The sequence below is a fragment of the Rhyacophila brunnea genome, unplaced genomic scaffold (genome assembly GCF_057557595.1).
Source record: "Rhyacophila brunnea isolate RB1 unplaced genomic scaffold, BYU_Rbru_1.0 scaffold_10, whole genome shotgun sequence".
Classification (NCBI taxonomy): domain Eukaryota; kingdom Metazoa; phylum Arthropoda; class Insecta; order Trichoptera; family Rhyacophilidae; genus Rhyacophila; species Rhyacophila brunnea.
In genome coordinates, this window is record NW_028232752.1 from 20743135 (window position 1) to 20768954 (window position 25820).

Consider the following 25820-nt stretch of genomic DNA (forward strand, 5'->3'; position numbering starts at 1 on the left):
ATATAACATTTATGTGTTCATATAACATTATTGTATATAGGTATATCAAAGTACAATAAGATCACTGTGTGATGATACGGGCGATTAAATTAAGTTATGATGTTAAAGTTACACTAATAAATGCCAAAGTTGTTTTCCGGCAAACTTCGCCATTTCTGTCTTCGTATTTATTTTCTTTTGTCTTATTCAGCCCTGACCTGTCACAACTTTTCGTACAATTAGACAAATAATTATCTTTGTTTCGAACCTAACGTGAAATTTAACTCGTGGCATAACATTAATTTATTATTTCTCCACTACACGGTGATAAGATTTTATTCAACGGGGGTGGGAACTCGAAAATTGCGACGATGATTATCCCTACGTTTACATGTACCAATACAAACAATATTCTACAGTTATACGACGGCTATAATATAGACGTTACCTGAAATCGAAGGAAGTCCAGAACTCGAAATGGGCCAGAGCGGACCGGACCGCAACTCCGGTTCATGAAATGTCCGATACTATCGATCTGTCCGTCCGTTGTAAAATTTAAAAAATGCATTCTAATTAAAAGAAATGAAAATATAATTAATATTAAATTCTACAGCTTTTTTAAAAAAGGTTTATCGATAGCTATTTCGATTGTAACACCAGTATCAAGACTATTTTTTAAAAAACCTGTAGAATTTAATATTAATTATATTTTCATTTCTTTTAAAATGGAATTCTACCAAGTAAATGCTAACTCAATTAACGCATTCTAATTCTTACATTATTATGACAATACAAAATTAAATTCATTCACTTTACATTCCAGGCATCTTCACGTTATGTTACTAATACTTATAATAAGTACGTAAATAATATATTATAAATACAAATCAGTAGTATCCCAATATGGGTAAGCAGAATTTGCACATCTTTATGGAAGGCAGATAAGAAAATAATGCCTTTTGTTATATGTCTCGTAAAAAAGAGATAGTAGATTTTTTCACCTGCCCTATCTTCAGTTGATATGCATGTCAAAACTGTTATGTTTTTAACTCTCCAAGGTACCTGTATAACAAAAAATCGAAAACACTTAAATATTTTCCGATTATTATCGAGCGCTCCGGTGCGTAAAATTTTCCATTTCGAGTGCTGACTGAAAATCGTAATCTATGTACACCTTTTAGGGACCGTTAGGGAATGCAAAAGTGTCGCACGTTCATCAAAAAGTCATATTTATTGGCGTACAGCACCTCCGCGCCCCCGTGTAATATTTACATGGCCGAACTGCCCTTGAAATTTTCACGTAGATTACGACTTCTTACCATTATAGTAACGTCTAGCCATCATAATGTGCGACGACCTTTACCTTTAACGGCCTCATACATACAAACTCGGCGTAACCGCAACACTTATATTTTAGTTGTGAGATTTAATCACCATTCATTAAACATGTGTTCTTAACACACACAAAGTTGACACAACATTGTTGATTGTAAAATAATGGTGTGAGCTTTCAACTAAATTGGTACAGATGTGGTATGCTAAATTGAGGTATTATTAGGAACTAAGAATGTTTTCATTAGCTTGATTGAAACTAAGAAATATGTACTCTCCTTGACGTAGTAACTTCGTGACTCGGAATATTTATTACGTTTTTACGTATAAGGTTATTATTATCGGATGGAATTCAGGGCCGATAACGTTTCTGAAATGAAAGTAAACGTGTGACTATATTGTCAATGTATTTTTTCATCGTTCTCTTTCAATCGTCACATTATATTAGGAACTGTGATCAAGACAATTGGGTGACGTTATAGAGTTGCGACTTTTTTGCGAAGCTGAGTTAAGATCTTTGTTTATATTATACAATTAGTTCATGTACGGGTCCATAGATATGGATCTTTAATTCGTACCTATCCAATCGGCATGGTCCAAGATTCACATCCGTAGAATATCAATATGGGGATAATTGGTCTTTCAATTAAAGTAGAAAGTGGTAGCCATAATATTGTTATAGGCAGATACAGTACACTCTCAGTAATCCGCCGCTCGATTATCAGACAACTACTATAATCCGCCGTTATTTTTTTTAGTTGAAAGCACAAAATCAAGCTATATAATTCGCCGGTATTCGATTGTCAAATTCAGTAGTGCGCCGCGTATAGGTATACAACGCAAATGAGACGGGTTTATTTTTGAAATTTCTCCTTCGTAAAACGTACGTTCATCGCGAAGAAAGTGATGTACCAGAGAGGAAAGCGCCCAAGGATCGCATCACAATTATGCCGTGCTCCAATGCAACCGGGATACACAAAATGAAGCTTTTGGTCATAGGGAAAGTCAGGAATCCCAAGCCATTCAATCGTCTGCCTCACTGAATAACTGGTTGTGTCAAGTGATTTACTGTTCAATGTTTAGTTAATAAACTTAGTTTATATATAGGTGTGTATAATTTAGTAAATACTTGAATTTGATTATAAATAAAATCGTAATTTGCTACTATAAATTTCTCAAAAAAAAAACTATTTTTACGAAATACCTGTTTTAATTTTTACCATTATTTTGTTTGTATGCACTATAATCCGCCGCTTTCACTAATTGGACACTTGTCTGGTTTTTGGGGTGGCGGATTACTGAGAGAGTACTGCACTCTAAACTAGTCTAAACAATAGAATCCCCATTAACAACAAAAACCTCAGTCACATTTCTGTCTTTAGCCGCAAAGTACCTATGAGATAAATGTCTCAAAAACAGAAGTAGTCAAAACTGTTTTGCTTAACCAAAATCGATCCTCACCAGTGACATTCAAATCAAGCAGGTCAACAACTATGTCTACATCGGGAAACAAAAATGTCAATTGACGGTGGTATGTATGATGTGATTTCTCGCATAATCAAAATGGTATGGAGTGCATTTGGACGCCTGAATAGTATCGTCAAAATTGACCTTCCATTATGTCTTTAGTATTCAACGCTCACGTATGAGTGTGAAATCATGGAGTCTTATTGTGAGCGAAATGCAACGTAACCATGTAAGGCGGATGTTGGGTATAACGCGAAAATATCACAAAAGAAAACAATGGATCAGCAGTGGTACCCGAGGGGCACTAAACGTCCATAGGGATGCCCTAACACCCGCTGGATAGACGAACTCATAAAGTTTTGTTTATGTACATGACAGCAAAGAACTGGGAACCGAGAAGAGCTATGGGAGCGCCTCATTCAGCAGTGGACTGATGATGATGTAAATTACTCTAAACCTTACACATACTGTCCCTCCATCGTACACGTTTAATAATATTCAACATTACCATTATTGTGATAATATTTGTAGAAGTTCATCAGATTATCGTGCCCAAAACAACAGCCGAATACTATCACCAAAGACTTCGAATTCTAATTCGCGAACTAACATAGTTTTCAGTTATTCTTAGTTTATTATCTAAAAGATGGCGAAATTCATATACGTATATTATCGGAAAACTGTTTTACATGCTCGAGGCTGTCAGCGGCATTAACATCAGTCCTTGGAGGCAATGATCCTCACCAATGACTGGCTTTGCTTTCAACGACTGAATCTGACACCCTCTCGAAATAATATATAAACTACGTTCACTTACACAATAGCTCGTGAAATAAAAAAAACAGTTACCTACCTATATAATATAATATATTTATGTATCCTACTTAATTCCGAAAGATTTCTCTTGATAAATCGCATACTAAATCTTTTAGGATACAAAGTTAAGTGTTTAGTGTGTGTTCCTTTATATAATAATAAATGTAAGTATCGATTGTTCCAAACTATTTTTTTGTTCTTCTCCAGCTGGAAATGCTAACAATCAATCTGTTTTCAAATAGGGTCAAGCGGCTAGTATATTATACTTAATCTCATCAAAATTGAATATTGAAGAGTTTATAAGATTAAGATATCGAACGTATATTCACAATATTGCAGCTCGTTTATATAGATAAAAAAAAATCTTTCTTCTTTCAACCTGTCACGACCCAGCGTTGGGACATAGGGCAAGCACAAGTTCGCGCCACTTCCCTCGATCCATCGCCAACTCTTGCGCCTCCTGCCATTCCAGACGTGCAGCACGTAGATCGCTTTTATAGCACCGATGCAGGGTGAGGGACATACACATTTTTTTTTTTATAAAAAACGATGTTTTTTTAAAATAGATATGATAAACATAATCATTAAATAGTGTGTAATAAGATATGACCATTTAAACTATTTAAAGAATTCACGTTTTATAACGATTTTTTTTAATTGCAAATTTATCTTTATTAATTAAAACATTTTTGAGCGACTTTATCTTTATTAATTAAAACGTTTTTGAGCGACCAACACTTTCCGCCTTTCTTGATCCTCTGGGTCCCTCAGAAGAGAGTGAATACTACCTCCAGTCAGCTCCTTCACTTGGTCGCTCCAGCGTACCGATGCTCTTCCTCTACTTTGCCTTCCCTGGAGGCCACCCAAAACCACCAGTCTCTCCAGGTTGTCCAGTCCACGTCGAACAATATGTCAAAAAAACTGCAGAATGCATCTCGGACATGTTGTCTAGAGCCGTTCCTCTATCTTCAGTCTTTGGATGATTGACTGGTTCGTCCTGTGCTCTGTCCAATAAATACAAAGCTTTCGACACCAACACCACATGTCGAAAGCATCAATTGCTTTCCGCTCCCTTGCCTTCGGTATCCATAACTCGACACCGTATAAAAATATGGAAAACACTGATGTTTTCACAAGCATCATTTTTGTGTCAATTAAAATTCCCCGATCCTTCGATATAGTGGTAAGACGTATCATCGCATTTTTCGCACTCTGTGTGCGCCTTCTCATCTCTGCTTCACATCCGTATTTTTCACTAATGATCGATCCAAGATATACAGACTCGTTTCCTGTGTCTAGGTTTTGGAGAATTTTTCCGACCATGTCCGATCCTAATAAGATAGAGTTTGTGTTAACAGGTTTTGTTTTTACGAAAACTGGATGTCAGCCACTTACTCAACTTATAAGGTCCATACTCTGACTCATACACAAATTAAAAAACAATACGTGTACTTGCCAGACCCAGGATTCGAACCTGGGACCCACAACGTTATTTGGCTATATTCCGACGCTTTAAAAGGTTAGCCCGATCGACAACCATTAACTTATTCATATTAATAAGAAGGCCGTATTTGCGACTCTCTTCCTCTACCCGGTGTAGCAGTTCTGTGAGTTCTTTTTCATCAGCAGCGATTAGCATGGTATCATCTGCGAATCTTAAGTTGTTTATTTTCTATCCACCAATTGTTATTCTGCCTTACGAATGGTCTAAGGGGTAACCGAACAAAACATAACATGACAAAACAGAACAGTGACAAAACAGAACAGCCAGGGGAAAAATGAAACATATTTTTTTGTGGAATCTATTTAGGTTAGGTTAGGTTAGGTCATTATTTCGTTGTAACTAGTCACCCAATCATTTTGAACATACGATATTATATTGATTAAGATGAGAATAAATAGATATCCTAAGCTTGCCGGCAACACCGAGTTAAGCCCCGTTTATTTGAGGCTTTCTAGAGATTAAGGAATGCATAAATTAGGTATATAATTTGATTTATTATGGCGTATTGAAAATCTGTGCTATTAAAAATCTATCAACATAATAGAGATAGGACAATTTCAATATTAAATTTATATTTTTCCTGAATGGTCTTAGTTATATTTATCGTTGTTCTGTTTTGTCACTGTTCTGTTTTGCCATAGAACCGATCTAGGGCTATCCATATATATTGAAAATATCAATAAATTGTCTCAAATTTCAAGTTTTTCTGCTAGTTGCCTCTAGTAAGCGGAGCATACGACTAAAGCGAAAGACAAGCACATTATTATATATTTGGATTTAATTATCATTGTAATGTAATATGGCGATTAATAGATTTGTAATATAAGAAAAGAAAATAGAGCATATGAATCAATATTGCCGACAGTAAATAATAAATTACACGCTGTGAAGGACCAGTGTAATACATTATTTTCCCGGGGTATCGTGAGCTTTTGTGCAAGTCCGGTATTAAAAGCATTACCTACCTACAGGCAAACGCAAATAGTTATACGTGATGGATTTCCCACAGTCGGTAAGCTTTTCAGGCAAAGGGTCATTCGGGTTGCACGTTATTGGATTTTTTCAACCTTCCCACGCTACGTATCAGTCCATAGATTAGTTTATTTATTTATTGTTCGATAGATTTGTAAAATACATGTATTATTATTCAATTGATACCTGATAGTACGATAACGTTGAAAACATAATTATATTGAATTTATATTTTATAGTTTAAGACAGGGTTTCTTAACAATTTCTAGCCGCGGCCCAGATCAGGAATACTTTTCAAAACACGAAAAAAAAAATATTTTATTCAAATATTTATTATTATTTATTCAGGTTTATTTAAGATTTGTCTGCCAAAACGAAATCTCAATACAATCTAATCTTTCTCTCATATATCTCAACAATTTTTCTGTCTGTAGTGGAATGCTTTACCTTTAACGGCCCACGTGCTCGTCGTAGGTAAAAATTGAGTTTTTTTCGTATTTTCAAACCATGATCCTGGACACTCCTTAAACGTTGTAGATAATCTATTTATATAATTTTGAAGCCTTATTATCCTTTATAGTTATTTTAAACATTTGATGACTGCATAAAGTATTTTTGTTACATAAAATAGTATTCTTTTAAACCTCTCGCTCTAATGTTTTAGAATATAGTCATATTTCGGTACATAACTGTGCAGTGGTGTTAAGATTTTTTACATTTATTAATTTTTAAACGCATTTATGAAACCATTAGTATAATTAATTACGAGATAATTTTTGTAAAATATTCACGATAAAAAATTATATTGGTAATCTCTGTGATCCCAAATTTGACAAGAATTAGGCATTTTATTATTCAAAAAATCGGCAAGATCCCTACTTCAATTATAGTTTGTCAATTTATGGCTACGGCCGTATGTTGTAGCTTAACCACTGGGAAATGACAAAAGAAATGGCGTATTTCAAAAAAAACACTACCTTATTCTTAGGTCAATAATTATTATAAAGCAATCATTATTCATAAGATTTTTATCACACTTGAATGGTCAAAGACATAACTTATAATAAATATCTTTAGAATCATCTTCAAATGTGTTAATATTGCAGATTTTTTGAATAATAAAATGCCTAATTCTTGTCAAATTTGGGATCACAGAGATTATCAATATAATTTTTTATCGTGAATATTTTACAAAAATTATCTCGTAATAAATTATACTAATGGTTTCATAAATGCGTTTAAAAATTAATAAATGTAAAAAATCTTAACACCACTGCACAGTTATGTACCGAAATATGACTATATTCTAAAACATTTGAGCGAGAGGTTTAAAAGAATACTATTTTATGTAACAAAAATACTTTATGCAGTCATCAAATGTTTAAAATAACTATAAAGGATAATAAGGCTTCAAAATTATATAAATAGATTATCTACAACGTTTAAGGAGTGTCCAGTATCATGGTTTGAAAATACAACAAAAACTCAATTTTGACCTTCGACGAGCATGTCCCCCCTTAAGCACGGACTATCCGGTAACGAACTCGAGTGGCTGAGTGGCTATAACGCGGTCGTTCCAATAGGTTACATGTAAATTGTACGTACTTACAACATTTCATCGCGGCACAGTTCGCCGTGAGCTTTCTTAACGGAAAGAGACGACCGTATACTATACGGTCTCCAATTTTATTAGATTCAATATGAACATCAATTCAATTTTCATAGTTGGTTTTAGCAAAATTCATGAATTCAAGAATGAAAATCTAACATAACCTAACAAATAATCCAGTATATTGGCTATTTTCAAATGTTGTTTGTTGCTGGCTTCCTGTAAAGTTTAAACCGACAAGAACCGTGTTTTATTTAGACATGAATTTTATGTCAGTACTATACGACCCAAAGAGGTTGGACGATCTTTAATATTCGGCCATAATATACTTCTGATACAACATTTGTGTTATGTACAACACAAGTGTGATACGGCGAACTGCATACGCACAAATTTCCGGACACGAATCCAATGTACCCCAAAGATTCTTCGGAGACATCGATTGTCAAAGTTCAAAATTTTAAACCTATAGACCCTGATAAATGTCCTCGTCTCACAACCATAAAGTATTACAGGTAGTAGGTACGCACGCGTAGAAAAAATAATATTTTTAAGGAATATTAATTACAGATACTGTATTTTAAAAGTTGTTTTGATTTCTTGCCTTATTTAAATGATTCAATTCAAACTTTAATAAAATGGCATTGCTAATAATGTGTGTATTATCGCTTTTCTCGTCAGTATTTAGATCGCTTTTCATTGTGTGATTATTTAATATTTCCATTTTATTAGTAGGTAACTAATTGTGTATACATTAAATGTTCTCTATTTCAATAGATTATTATATAATTATCAACAATATTTAACATTTAGTATAGAAATAATTACAGCCTTCAAAAATCCACCGTTAGTCTACAAGAAAGCCCACTACAAAGAAAATTAATTACCTTCTACTGATGGATAATCCATAAACAATAGATAGTTTTCTTCTCATTAAATATATCAAGAATATTAGAGTATATTACAAAAAACGGCGCTAATTATTTATTTGAAAAAAGAACGCGATCTGGTGTTGCCTTAAGGCAAACAAAGCCCCAAGAATATTATTATTATTATTATTAAGACGTTCATTAATTAATATAATATCTTCAATATTTTGGTAGACTGATTTAATATTGAAAGTATAGGTATATACCTACCTAAATGTTTATACATTATATTATCTCCCAATGATTTAATTTCCCTTGTTTGCAAACGTGCAGAATTCGTACATCGTAGAAAATGTCGAGAAATTTTAATAATTACTCAACATTGTCCCTCGGGCGTTTTATACGAATACCATCCCTTGGGGATGAAAAAATTTGAATGCAAACTGCTTTTTCATATACAAATATTTATTCGGCGTAATAAAGAACGAGACAGTAAAATGCCGGCGACCGCAAAGTTTGGCGCGGATTTTTTTTTAATTAAATATAACTGATGAAAAATTACCCCTTTTTCGGGTATTTTTTAAGAAAGTGAATTATAAAATCCTCGAAGCATTCCCAATATCTATTATGCTGTCGTGATTCCAAAAATAACTTTTCATTTTTAAACTTGGTATACACAACCATCAATCTCCCGCGCTAACTTTTCCTCGTTGTCTTTGAATGGTGAGTGTTTTTTTAATCAAAAAATGTTTTACGTTTTATTTCCTTATTCTCATTCTTATGTTACTCTAACTTCCTGCTAACTTTACGAATTGATTATGTAAAGTGACGAGTATACATTATAATAATAGTCGTACGACGACAGGCTGTCAACGACAAAAGACACGGTGAAATGAAATCGCAGCCCACAAACACACGCCATAAACTTACAAACCCACCCCGTATCATATCCAGTCTTAAGAAGTTGTATCCCGATGCACAAATGCTAATGTGACCCATATGTAATTGTTCAGGTCGTCTGGAAATATCTTAGCAGCAATTACCCAAGAATCAGCTCACCACGCACGCAACTATAATTTATTTATTTATTTTAAACGCTTAAAGTAGGAAAATAAAAATAAATAACAAACAGTAATTCTAGTTCTTATACAGTAGAATGACTATTTGTTATAAAATTAAATAACATGATTTAGAAATCTAGATGAGCAATCACAAAATTTGCAAATACCTAATAGTAAGTCTTGTTTCTGCCGCCACCTCTACATACGCCAATGTATACAATATATTTTTTCTATGGCCACAATTCAACTACACAAAAAAACAACATTCTAGAATCAATATTGCCTGTTCACATACAACAAATATATATACGAATTCCTACTAGTGTGCTCCAATCTCTTTACACCTAAATATAGATACGTTTTGAGAATATAAAAGAAATGTGGTATACCTAAATTCTAAAAATATGATAGGTCTCTCTTTTTATTTTTAACTTTATCGGTTTTTTTTTTCAATATTTCATACAGCTCGAATCGAAAGGTTTTTTAGGTTCTGTCATAAATCCAAATCGACTGCTTTTTGCGCTTTTCGCCCTAAGAAAATTTCTTCAAATTCTAAACCGTTGAGACCATTTTCAAGTTTTCCTTTCCCGAAGTATTGTTTTCCATCCAAGCGGTTTTAAAAAAAAATCCGTCCAAAATTGAAATTGCCCAATATTATTTTTAAAAGTGCGGTTCACATGACAGAAGTCAGTTTTTTCAAAACAAAATCTAAATGACGCCACGCTTAAATGAAGGACTGTCCTCTTAATAAACAACGGATGGTTATCGTAGATATACTTATTGGTGGCGCTTTTAGCAGTGCACTGTAATTTGATGGTGATGGTGGTGATTGGTGGATTATCCATCTAGAGTGGGGGGTTTACACAGGATGCCAGACACTGACCTTTATGTTGATGGGGCTGGCGCGTGCTGGAGAACGGACGATACACTTTTGGATGGATGATATTATATGAGGTTGATGAATGATGATGATAAGCTCAGGATGGATGATATAGACATAGACGCGACGTTCAATCGAACCGTAACAGATTTAGTGCAACGAAGGTCGAACAGATACGTTTTGTATGAGTCACGTTGTAGGTAGGTATCGACGGAAGTATAATAACATACCCACGTCCGCTTTCTGGATATCACTTGAGCTCACTGACTTTATTCGCAATTACGGTTGTCTTATGACCCGTAATTGCTCATCGTCTGGATTTGTGACAATAATAAATAAGGGGATTTGAGTAGGTGTGGACTAAGGTGACTGCGACCACAATTTGGCCCAATCACTTATTATAATGCACTTTTACGATTTAGGAGCGAGATTCACTATTCGAAAAACAACGTAGATACGGTCAGTAACACAGCATGGCCGTTGTTGCCAGACTGTCATCGTAAATACAATAATTGAATTGTGCAACAATTTTTAACAAAATATGCAATAATTGTATCAACTATGTTTCAATCCTATCGTGTCCGCCCCCCTTAGTAAGAAAGTTAGTCCCCTTGAACGCTGATTCAATCAACGGAACGTGAGTAAAGGTCTTTCATCCGGTGTAAGGATGCGAAAGATGAAGATTCTTAGTTTGGTCGTGTGGAAACCGAAGATCAACCAGCCCACCCGCCCTTTACTACAAAAGCAATTACGCCTTCAAGATCAAACAGATTTCCCCAGAATCCCACGGACTAATAATAATAATTCGCGAAGGAAAGTATTCTCTTAACATTCTGACAATAACAATATTTTACAAAGAATGTTGAGGTCAGTCGATAAACTTATAAATGATAGTCTAGCCCAGCGATGGCGGACCTTTTTACACAGGTGGATCAAAATTAAATTTGAAATTCATGGGACCAAATTTGTTAGTGGGGAATTCAAAAATTAGTTCTCGAAATTGTATGAATGAACAACGAAAATATTAAAATCTGCTCGATTTTTTTGTTCTATAATAATATATACCAACTTTGGACGGAAAAATACAACAATACTTCAAATATCTGACAGTCTGGCACATACATCTACTTACTGAAGATTGAAGGCCAAAAACTTATACGTCATTTATACGAAATACCATGTCAAAACTATATTACTCTCTTTTCTTCCTCTATCTGCCGACGATAAACAGTGTATTGTATGTACACCCCGACGGAACGTCCATGCGTTGTAATTATAAATAATATAATATTTACAATCGAGTTAATTTAGTAATAATATACAAAATATGATACCATTTCACCTAAACTATTCACCGCTACTCTTGAAGAAATATTTAGGAAACTTGATTGGGAGGAAAAAGGTGTACCAATTAATGGGGTGCACCTCAGTCACCTGCGCTTTGCAGATGATATAGTTACACTTTCACAAGACCCGAAAGACCTCAGGTAGAATGCAAGAACTCGCGGATGTCAGTCAAACGGTCGGCCTAAAGATAAACGTCTCAAAGACAAAAGTGATGAGGAACTGTTTTTCGGACCCTGCAATTATCTGTATTAATGGCACCCAACTCGAGCAAGTCAGCAGCTACGTCTATCTCGGACAGCAGGTGTCCATAGACGGAAGCATGCACGATGAAATTGCTCGAAGAACAAAGCTGGGATGGAGTGCTTTCAGACGTCTAAATAGTATCTTCAAAAGTGACCTACCATTGTGTCTTAAGCGTAGGGTGTTCTACCAATGTGTGCTACCCGTGCTCACGTATGGATGCGAGACGTGGACCCTCAACACGAGAGATGTCCAAAGGCTAAGAGTCGCACAGCGAGGCATGGAGAGGTGTATGTTGGGCATCACGCGAAAGGACCGTAAGAGAAACGAATGGGTTAGGAAGCAGACAGGAGTACGCGATGTAATAGACATTGCCAAACAGCTGAAATGGAGATGGGCAGGGCACATTGCTCGCCGAAAGGACGGCCGCTGGACAAATGCCGTCATCCAGTGGTACCCAAGGGGCACAAAACGGCCACAGAGTCGCCCCTAAAAGCCGCTGGATTGACGAACTGGTAAAAAAAACGGCGGAAATACGTGGCAGCGAACGACACAGGATCGAGAGAGTTGGAAGAAGCTTGGGGAGGCCTTCATCTAGCAGTGGATTGACCCCGGCTGACGATGATGATACAAAATATATTTCCAGATCGTGGAAAATTTTAGCAATAGGTACCTAGTAATTGAAAAAGAAGCATTTCATCTTCAAACTACCAAGTCATGAGTTTTAAAATATGATAAATAGTAGGAATGCTTTGTACATTTTTCTAATATTATGTTTTCTATGCAATTATATTAAACAAACTTTATATACATACTTACAGTATAATAATATTATAATTGCATCATAAGCTTAGATACATCATTATAAGACATTAATGCAAGAATACATCAAGGATGACTGCCGCCCGAGTGACATCTCAAAATTCCCGCCAAATTGTTAACTATTTGATAATGTTTCTCTGAAGTGGACGAGACTGGTCCAGAATAATATTTTTAAAAATGGAATTAGTATACCTACATTTTATTTAATTATTAATACGATAAGTATTGATGGACCATGGAAGCACAATTTATAAAAGAATGATATAATGAAATAGAAGGACATTTATTTTTTAATAACATCATTTAGAAATGTTTTTTTCGGACTTAATCTGCCCCTTGAATCCTGCCGCCCGAATGTATCGCGCCCCTGAGACCCTCACTTAGCGCGCTCCTGAACATTATGTACAAAATTTATGATCCCTGCATACACGAGTTGATAAAAAAAAACTACTGAACATGTAAAGAAACGTGTCATCAATATATAGTAGCTAGTTACCAATAAACAATTTAAATTTGTAAATAAATTAATGTTTTACGATGCAATGTTCGATAGAAGGTTAATTAGTATTGAAAACTGTCTGAGTCAATTCAATAGTGTACCTAAGTATGTACCAGGAAGTAGTCTGTTTTCACTTTCCGTATATTGTAGAGTTGTAGACCCAAACTCCAGGGCGCAGTTTTGTTGTACTTATCACAAAAGGCAACAAGTTGTTAATCAAAATGGGAAATCCGAACAAACAGAAACGCGTTTCAGTGAAATAATCTCTGACGATATAATTATGACGAAAGCTTGTTTAGGGTATGTAAAATTAACAACTTTACTTTAAAATGAAACTTTCAAAATTTAGGGTTTCATAAGATTATTCTGATTTATGATGGACTACGTGTAAAGTAATTATACCTAAATGATTTGTTTTGGTACCTGCATGTACGTTTTAAAATGTTAAAATGTAGAAACATCGCCCATCACATTACAAGAAAATATTGTTTAATTTAATATAATTCTCATATAAACTGACGTTCGTTTCAGAAAAGATGCGGCGTGCATCGCTGACTCCTGCTCTGAGCCTCAGCGGACAGGAGCCGCTCATCGTCGTCGAGGAGTCTGGGTGCCCAGAAGAAGAAGAACCGAGAACTGACAGCGCTTCGCCTCGGCGCAGTCTCGACATAGATTCGCCACAAAACCCTTACCTGCTGTCTCCCTGGCGAGATCCCAGAGAAACACGCAAACATTCTCTGCCCACACCGTCATGCACTTCAGGCATAACAGCCAGCCAGGTTCGGAGACTTTCGGAAAGAGGCGGAGAAGGCTCCGGACCTTCGCCGAGAGAGGCCGCTTTTCTCGCCACTCTCAGTTCGACACCGGCGCCGCAGCCCGGAGGAAGAAGACATTCGGTAGTTACCATATCGCGAGTACCGCCTGCCCTCTTCGGCCGCAACAGACGTGAATCGGTGGCAACTGTACCGACTATGATCCGCGGCCCTCCCGCCACCGACCGAAGAGGCAGTTCCCACAATCTGCAACTGGACATCATGGACGACATAGTGACGGCTAGGAAGGTTCGAATGAAGATGTGGAACACTTCCAGCGAGCGCGTGTGCGAAGTGCAACCTCTGGACGAAGCCGAGCCGGCGAGGACTCCGCAACGCTACACTCACGGAGGTAGACGATACTCCGACTTCGTCGGCTGCACCTTGCCTGTCATACCTTCAGGCCGACGCCGCGCTTCCGAACAGCCACCGGCGCGAATCTGTCCACCTCAAGGCATCGTTTGCTCTGACGTTGATCTTATTTCCATCGTTTCTAGCCTCGCATCCTCGGCGACTGAAATTAATCGTTGCGGTGATCGCCCATCGCCGCCTATGAAAACTGAGGCTCCTAAACGGCCCGACGCCGAAACCAGACGAAGCAGGATGAAAAGCAGCCGATCGAACAGTTTCGATGTTTCCGTGTTGCACGGGATCGATAGGACTGACGCCGGAGGCACTGACGGAGGAGCGGTAGCTCCTTCGGGATGGTTCGTAAAACGTCACCAAACGATGGCCGATAAAAGGCAAGTATCCGTCCCAAAACCGGGTGTTTCTTTCGTCAGAACTGACTTTTGTACTCCGCCAGTGGCCACGACGGAGAAAGTGGGTTCGTCTATTCCCAGAGTGGTCTGGGATAAGCCGACCGGTTCAGTGGTCGACGCCCAGGTGCTCGGGAGCGCCATCGAAGTATTCCTAAGGCAGACCGGCGGCGGTGATTCTCCGCCGACCACACATCAGCCGCCGGCGCCGTCGCTGTCCTTCACCCCGGCCAAGCCGTCTATTCCCGAACGAGATACCGCCGCCGCCCGGTCGCCGTCCGTTTCCGGCAGAGGAAAGTCTCCTCCGGGAGGTTCTCTCAAGGGACAACCTTCCGGCGGTGCCTGGTACTCAGCCAAATCTGACGAAGAGGACTCTACGGAAACCTGTGACACCTCACTCTGTTCGACATTGAAAGATCTCTTCGTCAAATAAATCGTAAAGACTTAAAATAAACCCATAATCCTTACATGAAGGGTAAATTATTTGTAAATATAAATACATATTAGATAAATTTCTTTTAATTGTATTTAATACTTACATTAATTTCGAAATTGAAATTACATGCATCATTTTGCCTTGCTGTCGTAATTTCTTGTGAAAAATCATAACTATGTATGTAACTGATTGTACAAATTCTATCAAATTTTTTCAGATTAGTTGAAAATTCATTTTCATTCCAGTATATTATATATTTATAAATTTATCAGAATATAATATTCAACCTTACTGTAGGTATATTATTTTGGTTAAATGATTTAAAGTTTGTTCAAAAAATTCTTAGCTGTTGAACGACTTACACGTATGTTTTAAAATATTCACATTTTTATCGTAAAATACTGTTTTAACAGAGAAAAAATCTTGTAAATAGTTAAAAAAAAAATTAATAAATTATGATAATTATTGTTTCAAAAATCATGTTCTAAAATATTTAACACCCGTCGATAATCATTTGAACAATAACATTGTCCTTCGGACACTAAATTAATTATTGCATAATTATATATTGTACATAAATAAATAATAGTTTTAAACAATGTAAAATACTTTTGATTAAATGTGTTTAGAGTCCATATATATTATATACCTAGTCAATATGACTTCATGAGTCTTTAAACTGCATGCTACAAAACCTGATTGAAAATATTATTATAAAAAATCTTCTAAAAAATAAATTTTTGCGTAAATTTGCAGCGCTGTCAATATAATCGTCGTGTTAAAAAAACTAATTTTTTACATGGGGTTACTGCCAAAAGTTGTTAAATCTCGAAATCATGTTATGGAGTAATTGAAATTTTAATTTTGGTATGCCCTCTCAAATCAGGCATATTTTTTGTGCTTTATGTGCATGTTCTATATATCGGATGACCTTGATTTTTTTTCTAGCATACATATTTATATATAGATGCGTCATAATCCGTTGTTAACTTTAAAAACCTAAATTATCGACTTACCAACTTTTGGCAGCAATCCCATGATTAATGGTTTCGATCATAATATGTTTTTTTTTCTCAGTTTCAATCGGAAATGTAAGAGTAAATGAAAATGTATTATTTCTTTAAATACAATGTAATGTATATTGTGGACATCAATTATTACTTGACTACAATAAAATTAATCGTGCGAAAGATAAAAAATAATTAAATCCTATGTCTAAATGTGATTCTAATTAAATAACATTTGAATGGCATTATTTGTAACGAAACTAAATATATTTTCAAAAATACATTGTTCTTTTGCATCTTGTACTACAATGTAACATGTATGGTCAACATGTCAACCGCGGCCGTATTTTGTAATTTTGCAATATCGCATTAAGAGCGCGTTGCAGAGCCGTTGAGGTTGAGCAGCCCTTCTAACAAAAAAACACTATACATGTTCTTTCTCTCGTCCACTTAGGCGTTCTAATAGGAATTATATATGTTTTCTCACTTAACTTAGATCGTCGAAATCGGCCCCTTAGGCGCCGATCATATACAATCGGGCGCTCGACGCGCTCGCGCATTTCTTCAGTTTGGGCGATGAATCACCAAGGAATACAATAGAGCATACACAGCGTATGAAGAACATAACGCCTCGCGCGCCTTATATTTCAACGCACACAGGGTTCAGTGCGGCGTCTTTTGACGTCATAGCACGACAATAATATGAAAATACATTGGATGTGACCAGCGAATGGGGCGGGACGGTCTCTAATTTACTCGGCTGTTGTGAGCGTTGTCGTACAGGCGCGGCGGGCGCGAGGCGTCATCGATCGACAGGCGAAAAGCAATTATTTCATTACAGAGAAGTCATTGTTTTATTTTATTCCGTGTCATTATATTTCGCTGGTTGAACAATGTCGTCGTAAATATTTATTACAAGTCCGAAATAATATAATATTTTTATTGCTTTGTTATGAGAGACGCTGTAAAAGTAATTGTTTTGTGCTCCATGGGCCGCTTATTTCATAGGTGAAGGGTAATGCGCGGCGAGAGACGTGTGATTATGGTTATGAATAAACACTGCATGCGCGGACTTCACCCGCTCGACGCGTTCTGTGGGCACTATCGCTTAAAGTTAGGCATCTATCTTAAGTACTTACGTGCCTAAGCATGGTTCTGCATCGCGCTCTTGGTAGTCATTCGTTTTTACCAAAAAAAAAACCGTTTACGGATAAGTAGCAAAAACAAAATCGAAGATATTCAATGTTTTCCTATCAAATCAGAGTCATTTACTAGATTTTTAAATATTACGATATTTTTCAGACTAATCAAATTGCAACATTTCAGTTTCATTTTCTAATAGTTTTTTTTATTATATGAATAAATCAGAAAGTTTCAGTTATAATCGTTTCTTGTTTTGAATAATATACATATGTATTATTTATGTGATCTGCTTCTTTATATTTAAAATTAACAAATACAAAATAATCATTCCTTCACTGATTCGAACATTGAAGATAGATTATGATTATATATGTTACAATTAATAGACTTCATCAGTAATAACATTGTTACCTTTAACTTGGGACTTTAACACATCTCAAATGGTTAATTTGCATTTTAATAATGATTATTATGTTTTACTACTACCACTCATATTTTTTATGTCCCTATGTCTATTCTAAACGAATGTAGGTCCTATGTGCTTTTAACATAAATTCTTAACCAAATAATTTTTAACGAAACCTTTTTGCAAATTTAGATAATTTGATAGGTAGCTCAAAACTATTTTATTTTTATGTTATAAGCTATCGCAACAACAAACAAGTTTGCTACCCCTGTAATACGTATATTATTTTGTTAACTTAGTTTTGCCTTTTTTAACCTGGCAAAATAAACTATATATAATAACGTGTACATTAAACACAAGTGCAAAAGTACTTACAGTAGTAAAAATTAATTTACATAGTAGTATATTACTTATTTGTTTTTTTGAAATTATTGTACATATTTCTATTGGCGATAAATTGTATTTTGTTTACATATATTATATTATGTAGGTACTGTAAATAGCATTTTTGTGTACCTACGAAATTTATATAATATTGACAGTAACAATTGTAGAAATGTATTACCTAATTTGGTACAATGATGCGTATCAATAAATTGTGCACATAACTTTGGAAATATAACAAAACAAGAAAATAATATATTGATTACTGTATTCATTTGTATTGCATTACTGAAACCGAATAATAACTAGGTACCAATATAAATAAAGAATTAGGTAAAATGTTTCATTTGGTAGGTAGGTCCCTATCCCCATCATAGTGTGACAAATATAAATCTTTTGACTAATAATATTATTTACAAATGAAATAAATTATTGCATAATATATTCTTTATCTAAATTTACTATATTTTTCAATTATATCATAATATATTTTATTATAATAATACTATTATTATGGTCATACAATATGAGATGTTATCAGCTTACTCATAAAACAGATTAATTCATATTTTATACAACATTAAAAATATAATGCATTTTTTTCATAAAAAGTATTATAACGGCCAGGACATATTAATATAATATATATTTCAGTCATTGTATATTTTTCTAAAAATTTATATAAATCGAAAAAATTATAATAATATCCAACAAGATAATATTTTCCATTAGGTATTATAATACAACATTATCCAAAAATATACCTATCAGAATATTGACAAAAGTACTTAATTATTTTATCAGAATTCTTTATTTTTGTAGACGAAATTAATAATATACATTTATTAATGTTTAATAATTATTGAGAAATCTTATAAAAGATTATATTTTAAAACTATTTTTGATCTTTTAACAGAAAGTGAAAGTAACCATAAACATACCATGATAATTTTATGGCTATATTTTTATGAACACATTTTTTTCAAGTTATGTACCTTCCTATATTTTTATATATATTAAAGAAATATTATAATATTGTAAATAATATTTATTTATCAATATTTTTTAGTCATTATGTTGTAGTAATGTGGAACAGGTTTCTAACAATGTTAAAAGTTTTAATAAACATAAACTTGTAAATCCCTGTAAAGGTTAAAAATATATGACGTGTAAGTATTTCAGACACATCATCAAAGTTTTAATAATTCAACCTTTGGTATTATTCGGTGGCGTGCAGTAACTTTTGCTTGTTTATGTCCAACAGCTCGTTTGAAAAATACATATTTACCTACCATTCTTCTTAAGATTTTGTAGCTAATTGAAATATTTTGTATTACCGATGAAGTAGTTTGGTGTGATTTATTCCAGTAGCTCAACAATATTCTATACATACAGCAGCTGAAATGGAAAATTTTACAAACCGCAGAGCTCGACAATTTGTAGAAAAGATAAACATATTTATCTATTTTTATGTATATTTTATAAAAATAAGTGTGCTCGATTTTTGTTAATATGTAGACACCTAGCTCAGATGGTCGAATTATTTTTTTAGTGATAATCTCGGGGATTTCATGAACTGGAGGACGCTCTGGTGCGTTCCGATCCATTTCGAGCCCTGTATAGGTACATATTTGCATAATATTCATAATATAGAATGTCAATTATATGAATTAATTATTCAAGAAAGTCACTGTATAAATTCGATGGCCAGGGGGACAATCACATAAGTCAATATTGCATGTTTGTCAGGACGCAGTCTGGTGTCATTTTTTAATAGAAATCCTTCCCTAATTTTTAAAAATTATCATTTCAAAATAGGTCATTGATTTATGCAACATAAATTTTTTTAGAAAAATATACAATAATACAATAATAAATACTATTTTAAAATTCGAAGCAGCAGTATAAAATTTCTCAATATATGCATAGTACTATTTCTTTTATCGAAAAATTCTGGGGGTGCTCTGCATATTATACAGAGTCTGGGAACCGCACGCCACTGGTATTACAAGAAACTAATTTTATTAAAAATAATCTAAAAATTACATTGTATTGTAAATTCACCCTAATAATAAACAATTTTATGTTATTCTGTAATTTCTTTGACATTAATTTAAATGTACAGAATATGTTCGATATTAATTCTTGAAAGTCCTTATCATATTGATGTTTGTAAATTCATCCATACAAATATTCATTAAACTCCATGTTTAAAAATGATATCTAATGTAAGCAGTGTGTAAAAAATCTATTTGAAATATTTATTTTTTCTTAGTGAATGTGTTTAAAATATTGTTAGTTAGGTATTTCAATATACAATGTAGTGTTAAGTCAATATTCGAATAACTATTTGAAATACTTGGTGTTCTTTATTCAAATTCAATATCATGAAAAATAATATATTACCTATTAGTAATTTATTGTTAAATTAATGAAAGAATCATGGTAGGTTTATAACACCCATTGTAAATAACTTATTATAATATTTAAATTTTATTTTCACATTTTTACGTAGCTATCTAATAAAATATATTAATAAAATTAATTCAGGTGCTGAGAACGGAATGAATACACCTGCACAGGTGACCAAATTGAGTACATCGACTTCAAAGTTGAACAATATGCAATTGTAAATTCTACATACATAGCTGTTTTCAACATTCCGTAAATGAGGTGTTCTCAAATGATCTTATACTACTATTCAATGAAAAAATATTTATATTTCTTTAATGTATGTTTTGGTGTTTGAAAGAGGACAGGTTAGGCTAAAACATTCAAATTATACATGCAGCCCTTGACTTTTGCACATAATTGGTTCCTGAAAATGTGACTGCGTGAAAGCGCACAGTTTTTGCATTATCAACAAAAATCTAAATTTTAAGAAATGTATGTAATAGCGAATTGTGCGAAAGTAGAACGTTCGAAAGTCGATGGCCGCCTGTATACAGCTGATTTTATACACAGACAGGATATGTTGGGAATATTTCATAAAAAGCAGTTATTCCTAATTTGAATTATTATGTCAGTTGTACTCGTTTAATTACTCAGCACCTTAATTATACCTAATTTCAGTAGAACCCCAAAAGTGTTGCATAGCATATTCCATTAAATTTATTATCCTAGATGTGATAAATATACTCTAGTAAACATTTACATGTTTTACGTTGTTCCAATTTCTTAAATAATTAAGCAGACATATTATAATATTATGTTTTTCAAAGTGTACAACATACTATGTATGTAGATATGGTAGACTTTGGCCAGAAATGTTACGCTTTGTCAATGTAGTGCAGTAGTGAAGTAGGTCAGAGAACGCCGGGTCCACGACTGATGACAGTGAGCTCCAGAATATTTTGAAAATTGCAATTCTGCCACACAATTTCAAATCTTATTAATACCGAAATTATGTCTTTGTAATTTTTCACTTGGATAAAATCATCAGATCCTAGCACTATTTCATTACCACTATAACACTGATACAGTGTGCTAAAGCATGCCATGCATATACATTTAGACACCGTTGCGTGAAGATGATGACATTATGTTATTAATATTATTATCTATAATCACATTAATGGGTTAATTATATCCTTTTTAATCCCACTTTTAGTAAAAAGTAAATTATCTCGTTCGCTCCAAAGTCACCTGTCAAAGAACCTGCGATCCATAGTTTCAGAGATGGCGCTCTACTTACTAGATCAACATGCACCTATAAGGACAGAGTTTATTATAAATTTGACTAAGCCTACCATTGTATTAATTTATAAAGCATGATATTTTAATATTATTATAATATTGTATAAAAACAGATTCAAATTTTCAAATCCCAAATTCTTTCAAAAATTTTTCTCAATTTTTTTCAGCTATAATTTTTATTTTAAATTACACAAAACAAAATAAGCATTTATTTGAAGATTACAACGTCTGGTTTGCCTCAAAGTTGCTAGTAGATAACGTAAACAAACAAGATTAGTAAAAAAAACCACGTCATATGGTATTTTTATCGACATTTAAAAAAATAATGTAGGTACCTACCTACCTAAATTATTTTATGAACACTCTTTTCATAGATAATATACGTATTCTTTTCTCTGGATCCCTTCACAACCTGAATATTATTGTTGCATCCAAGATCCACTGAATGGGAAATGTTGGTGTACATTATTAATTATTGACAATTTAGTATCAATGCCAATTTGGTAGAAATAATGCAATATCGGGGTGCATCTCAGCCTCCTAAAATTTATCCTGTATTTTTCCCAGGGAAAGAAGTTTGCAATTTTAACCATTGAGACATCTATGACTCAATAATGCAAGCAAGATTAATATCAAAATAATTCAACCTCATATCAATATTCCGTAACTTTTGACAATTGTGAATTAATTGCTTTGTGACCCTAAACTGTAAATTATAGATTTCTAACTGATAGAGGTAAAAGACAATTAAACTGACTTCTAAGGCCGAGAACAGATATTCACGTAATGACATCAGAATATTTCATATACATAACTAATTTACATAATAATAATATGACAGATTTGCAAGTAGACTAATTCACATTCGCATGTCGATATGTACCTTCTTACACCTTAAAATTAGACTTCCAATATAAAAAAGGCAAACGTTTACGTTTTGACATAATGGCATGACAAATTCAGTTTTTTTTTTATTTTAAATCACAAGGGTTTACTGACCTTGATTAACCACAACCTTTTCGTAAAAACTTCACAGGCTTGTTGCAAGAATTATTATTATTAACTGTAGTGGCTACAATGTTGTGCATATTTCAGTTTTTTGCTGCATATGTCCCAAAAGTAATTAGGTACCGAAGACCATTTTGTTTTATATTAATGTATTATAAATGATTCCATCTAAATATTTTAAAAACTACTACTTTCTCTGACTATTAATTGTTCTACCAATATACCAGCAAGGGAAACAAATTTCCAGCTGTCTCGTATTATGTTTCTGCAGTATTTGGTATATTTAAAAACCATAGAAATATTCATAATTGTTTATTCTTTTTGTACGATTATTTTGCATTTGATGGTGTATTTTGTATTCCCCATATAAATATTATATCAATGTTACATTGTTCTCTATTAAATATGAAACAATCTGTGGGAGCCTATACGCTTAAAATGTCGACATAAGACAATTCAATAATAAAGAATAAATCAAATGAATTTTATTCATGTGGTCTGAAATAAAACGACTTAGTAATGCTGGTCATTGTAATAATTTAAATTATAATAAAGAATCATTTACTTGATGTTAAAAATGTGGTTTTATTTTCATAAATATTCAGAGAGCAGCTACTTACTTAATTATCTGCCAAATTCTAGACGCAGCTGTGGCGACATAACGTTGGGTATCATGGAATAATCAGAGATGTTTTGCCAGAAATATAAATTTAGCTTTATAACATTTACAACTGCCAAAAATCTACACCTCTTTCCGACTTCCTCTAGAAAACCATCTTAAACTTTTGTTTTTATTTTTAATATACAGACCGTGTCTACATCAGTTGGAAACATTTTAATTACACCAGTGGGTCTATTCTATACTTATCGAACACTAAATTGATAAATAGTATCAAACTTAGGGTAGGTTTGTATCAAAATATTAGCACTTATTGTAACAATTACACGAAGCCGGTTTTTATTGTTGCAATAAGTGCGATATTTTAACAGCAGCAAGATAGGTGCTGTTAAAATATAGCACTTATTGCAACAATAAAAACCGGCTTCGTGTAATTGTTACAATAAGTGCTAATATTTTGATACAAACCTACCCTAAGTTTGATAATATTTTTCACTTTATCACTTTAGCGGTCGATAAGCATAGAATAGACCCACAGATATCACAAAAGCCAATAAAATAAAACAATACATATCAAGGTTAACAATGATTCACCTAACACAAAACAGAATATTTTAGTTTATATGTAAATAATTAATTTACTATACACCTCGCAGTCCAATGCACAAGGCACTGATTTCTCATCCATGGACTCCGGTATTGATTCCCAGTGCAGTCACAATACATTTGTGATTTTCTATATATACATAGCTATACATATCACATTAGTGAGGTTCAATAGTTTAGACACAAAACATACAAAGAGATATAGCCGAAAGGGTACCAAAACAAAGGAAAATAGTGCAATAGGCTTCATGTAAGTATACTCAACAATAGCCGTAATAATAATCACATTAGCCCTGTAATTTTCCTGCCTACAAAAATAAATCTTATTTGGAAACGTCATAGTTAAATTATTGATCCACTATACTAGTCATTGGGCTATATGACTGTATTACTAAAAAAAAGAAGAAACTAAATAATTTTAAACTCATCAGTCTAACTATAAACAATACAAAAAGAAATACTTCAGCTATTTATACTTGCCGAATATATTGTGGTCTGTAATATCTAGTCTTTTCTTAGCCAGGAATGCATCCAGTGTTACCAACAGCATCTAGAGAAGGAATCTAAAACAAAAACAAAAAGTACCTACCTAATTGAGTTAATAATGGCGACTGTTTTATACAATTACTGACTTGTGAATTGGCATTCCATTACAACATTCAATGGGAGATCTCCAATAAATGAAACCCTGGTAAAAAAAAATCTCCCGGCTCTTCAAAACAGGACAATACCGGGAATCCCACATGCCGGAATGATTCTTATCTTGAATTGAAGGATTCTCAGCCAATTAGGTAATAAGTGGTAATAAAAAAAACTCGAAATCGTTAGCGCCTCTTTAACCCACTGTTGACTTTAGAAAAAATAATTTAGTTATTAAATTTTGTGCTCAATATCTTCTAATATCAATAGCCATTACCCTGACAGATTGCTGTTTAAATGACCCTTTTTAATTAATTACACAATTTTAATCGATTATTTCAATGCATTATTTTTAAAATTGAATGGCAGAAAAAATGCTACTTAAATTTTAATGTTTAACGGCGCAGAGCCATTGAGTATAAACCCGGATAAACTATATCACCCACATAACCAAAACTACGTTATATTTTTAATGCCACAGAATTATTTATGGGCACACCATGTTTGGTATTCTTCATGAATAAATTTATTATTCCAAGGTACCCATGTTCGAATTAACGCGGAAAACGTCACCATTGCGCGAACTGTTATACCGACATTGCAGTAAAGTTACAAAAAAAATCACCAGGTGCTGCACGCAGCCAGTCTGATATCGGAACGCCGCACCCGACCCTCGCTGTGCGACTGGAAATTTCCATGACCGAGCTGCTGGCGAATTTGACCCTATTTGTCACCGTACCCAAAGGCCATATTCGCTTGGAATTTACAATCTCCAGATATCACACCTACACTGACAAAGTATGAGTTGTGATTTTTTACACACCTACACACTGACACTAAACTTAGCAAACTGCAATTTCTTTCAAATATGAAAGTGGGAAAATCAGTTAACAAAATGAATACACCGGA

At 33.9% G+C, this 25820-nt stretch overlaps 1 protein-coding gene across 1 annotated transcript in view; it reads left to right on the plus strand.

Moving 5' to 3' along the window:
- kairos overlaps positions 1 to 15400 on the plus strand; it is a 285377-nt gene extending 269977 nt beyond the window's left edge. Inside the window, exon 4 of the mRNA XM_085948649.1 lies at positions 13929 to 15400. Within this exon, the coding sequence (XP_085804775.1) occupies positions 13934 to 15400 (1467 nt within the window). The 5' untranslated portion in view covers positions 13929 to 13933. The remainder of the gene's footprint in view (positions 1 to 13928) is intronic.
- The last annotated feature ends 10420 nt before the right edge of the window (positions 15401 to 25820 follow it).